General features: G+C 48.5%; 1 protein-coding gene across 1 annotated transcript; it reads left to right on the forward strand.

The window, feature by feature from the left end:
• The first annotated feature begins 299 nt into the window (after positions 1-299).
• Positions 300-2,078, forward strand: junbb (JunB proto-oncogene, AP-1 transcription factor subunit b). Its single transcript, XM_069149402.1, has one exon. The coding sequence runs from the start codon at positions 612-614 to the stop codon at positions 1,596-1,598; it is 987 nt and encodes a 328-aa protein (XP_069005503.1). The 5' UTR covers positions 300-611; the 3' UTR covers positions 1,599-2,078.
• The last annotated feature ends 594 nt before the right edge of the window (positions 2,079-2,672 follow it).

The following is a 2,672-nucleotide window of genomic DNA, read 5'->3' on the forward strand; positions in this document are numbered from 1 at the left end:
GATTATCCAACAACCACTTATTCAACCTATAAATGCGCAAATAAACACGCACAACTACAGTGGGCATTTCTATTTCTGACGCTGGTATCCGCTGCGATCCCTCCTCGGTGCGTTCTCTTGCCTACAGGCTTGTTTACAGTCGCCTCTTCCCGGCATTAGCGTCACTTGACGTCGCACTGGCTTGGGCGGGGACACGCAGTTGTCTGGCCAATCAGGGAGCTGCACCGCCCTGCCAGCCAGCTTGTGTCTCGTCCTATATAAATAGGCACATTTCCACTCGCCTGAACACACCTCAAAAAGCAACAAGACCAACACATCAACTACCAGGAATTTGCAAGAGCTTAACTTTTACTTCACAGGATTGTGAAAATAAACAGCAATCAGACCCTGGAAAAGACTTTTACCTGCTGGCACTGAACTGAAGACAGCTTTTGTTGGGACTTTCACTCTTTTTTTGGAGTGACTTTTTTTTATTCCATTTAAATTGTGGGGCACTGTTAAGAGAGACGACGAGTGCCTGAATTGATGCATGCTCTCTGCTGACTTTTGTTGATTGTCCAGAGACTGTGTTTCTATAAGCAGCTGGTAAGCTTACTTTTTCCTACGACTTTATGTCTACAAAGATGGAACAGCCTTTTTATCATGACGACTCTTTTCTGTCGGCTTACAGCCACTCAGATGCAACAATGCACGACTACAAACTGCTAAAGCAGAATATGAATTTGAACTTGACAGAGCCCTATCGCAACCTGAAATCCCAGCTGAGGGCCGAGACAGATCTGTACCAAGGGGGGCAACAAGACGTGGGGTCCCTGAAGCTCGCGTCCCCCGAGCTAGAGAGGCTCATCATCCAAAACAGTAACGGGGTGATCACCACTCCCACCCCGGGCCAGTACTTCTACAACCGGGGCATCACCGATGAGCAGGAGGGATTCGCCGAGGGGTTCGTGAAAGCACTGGACGAGCTCCATAAGATGAACCAGATGCCCCCTCCGAACGTGTCCATCGGAGCCGGTGGAGTTTCGACGTGTCCGCCGGCGGCCTCTAGTGTCTTCGGCTCCGCCTTGCAGCCCGAGCCTCCAATTTACACAACACTGAACGCCTACTGCCCGAACACGAGTCTCTCTTCCGCATCCAGCTACCCCACAGCCACAATTAGCTATCTACCGCCACACCAGCAGAGCCACCCGCTCACCTCGACGCATGGCACGCACGCCTTCCAGCACTCACTCCCCGGCTCCGGGCTCCACCCGCAGCGGCTCGTCGCTCTTAAAGAGGAACCTCAGACCGTGCCCGACCTCCTCAGCAGCGACGGCTCGCCTCCGATGTCTCCAATCGACTTGGAGACCCAGGAGAAGATCAAGGCGGAGCGCAAGAGGTTGAGGAACCGACTGGCGGCAACCAAATGCCGGAGGCGCAAGCTGGAGCGCATCGCCCGGCTGGAAGAGAAAGTGAAGGGTTTGAAGAGTGACAACGCGGGGCTCTCCAACACCGCATCCGTGCTCCGGGATCAGGTTGCCCAGCTCAAACAGAAGGTGCTGACACATGTGAGCAGCGGTTGTCAGCTGATGCTTACGAGCAAAATGGAGGCATTTTAAACCACAGAGACTACTAAATGACTGAAAAGTAATAACACTGGATTCATGTTCTGCATGCGCAGCACTGGAATGCCGGCTGGTGTGTTGTCAGCAACACTGGGCCGAGGGCTATGTAACATTGACACAAACTCTGTAGGCTGTATACGGTGAAAAGACTGATTGAAATGGTACTTCCGGATGCTGGACACCGCTCATAGCACCATTCAACCCCAAAAACAAGGGCAGCATCCAGACTGGGCAGACACTGAGCAACACAAGCCCAGAAGTCGGGTTTACTAATGGTAGAAAATGGGATGGATTATTGTATTACTTTGTACTTTTTTGCAACTGATATTGTCATGCAATGCTGCATTTATTCATTCTGTAAATTATTTTGTTTGTCCGGTTGATCCAGACAAACTGATGATGTCCAATGTTTACAGTGTCTTTTTTTATTTGTGATGTGTATTTAAGTAAAGTGTCTTAAAAATGAAACAGAAATGGTGGACTTCAGTTTGTGATTGATTGATAGATAGATAGATAGATAGATCTCATGAATGAGTGGGAAGACTGAAGAGGATAGACAAGTTCCCCCCCCCCTACCATAACACTTATTATAGCTCCCAGTGAGAAACCCTTACACAAGCAGATTTTGGTTTCAGTGTTTTTACGCACAGAGCGTAGCCTGCGTACGTAGGCATTTCCTAATTACGCACGAGCATGTCCATGTATGGGCATGCTGGAGAATACTTCGTCACAGGGGAGGATTTCTGGGAACCCCCGCCCAGGTAACGAAGACTGGTTTCATCTCGGTCCCTCCTATTGTTGTATCGATAAGGTCTGCGTGAGGGTGGAGGAATTTCCTTTGGTTATTGTGCAACTTTAATCTGTCACACGCCAGTGGAGCAAAGTACAACCTTCTTAGCAGTTTAAACTAATTCAACTTGGTTTCACTTAACAGGAAGTAGATTTTAAAAACTGACTTAGCACATCCAATACACCATTTTTTTTTTTTCATCGTGGAACACGACCTGTAACATAAGGGTCATTTTTTAAAGTAACATTCACATCCAAACTCGTTTTGCTATAGCAACC

This window comes from Embiotoca jacksoni, unplaced genomic scaffold (assembly GCF_022577435.1).
Source record: "Embiotoca jacksoni isolate LCO1_2020_lvr unplaced genomic scaffold, fEmbJac1.0.p SCAF_15, whole genome shotgun sequence".
NCBI lineage: Eukaryota > Metazoa > Chordata > Actinopteri > Embiotocidae > Embiotoca > Embiotoca jacksoni.

What these genes read in the sequence shown, in the direction of transcription:
- junbb (XM_069149402.1), top strand. Translation starts at nt 612, where the DNA reads ATGTCTACAAAGATGGAACAGCCTTTTTATCATGACGACTCTTTTCTG.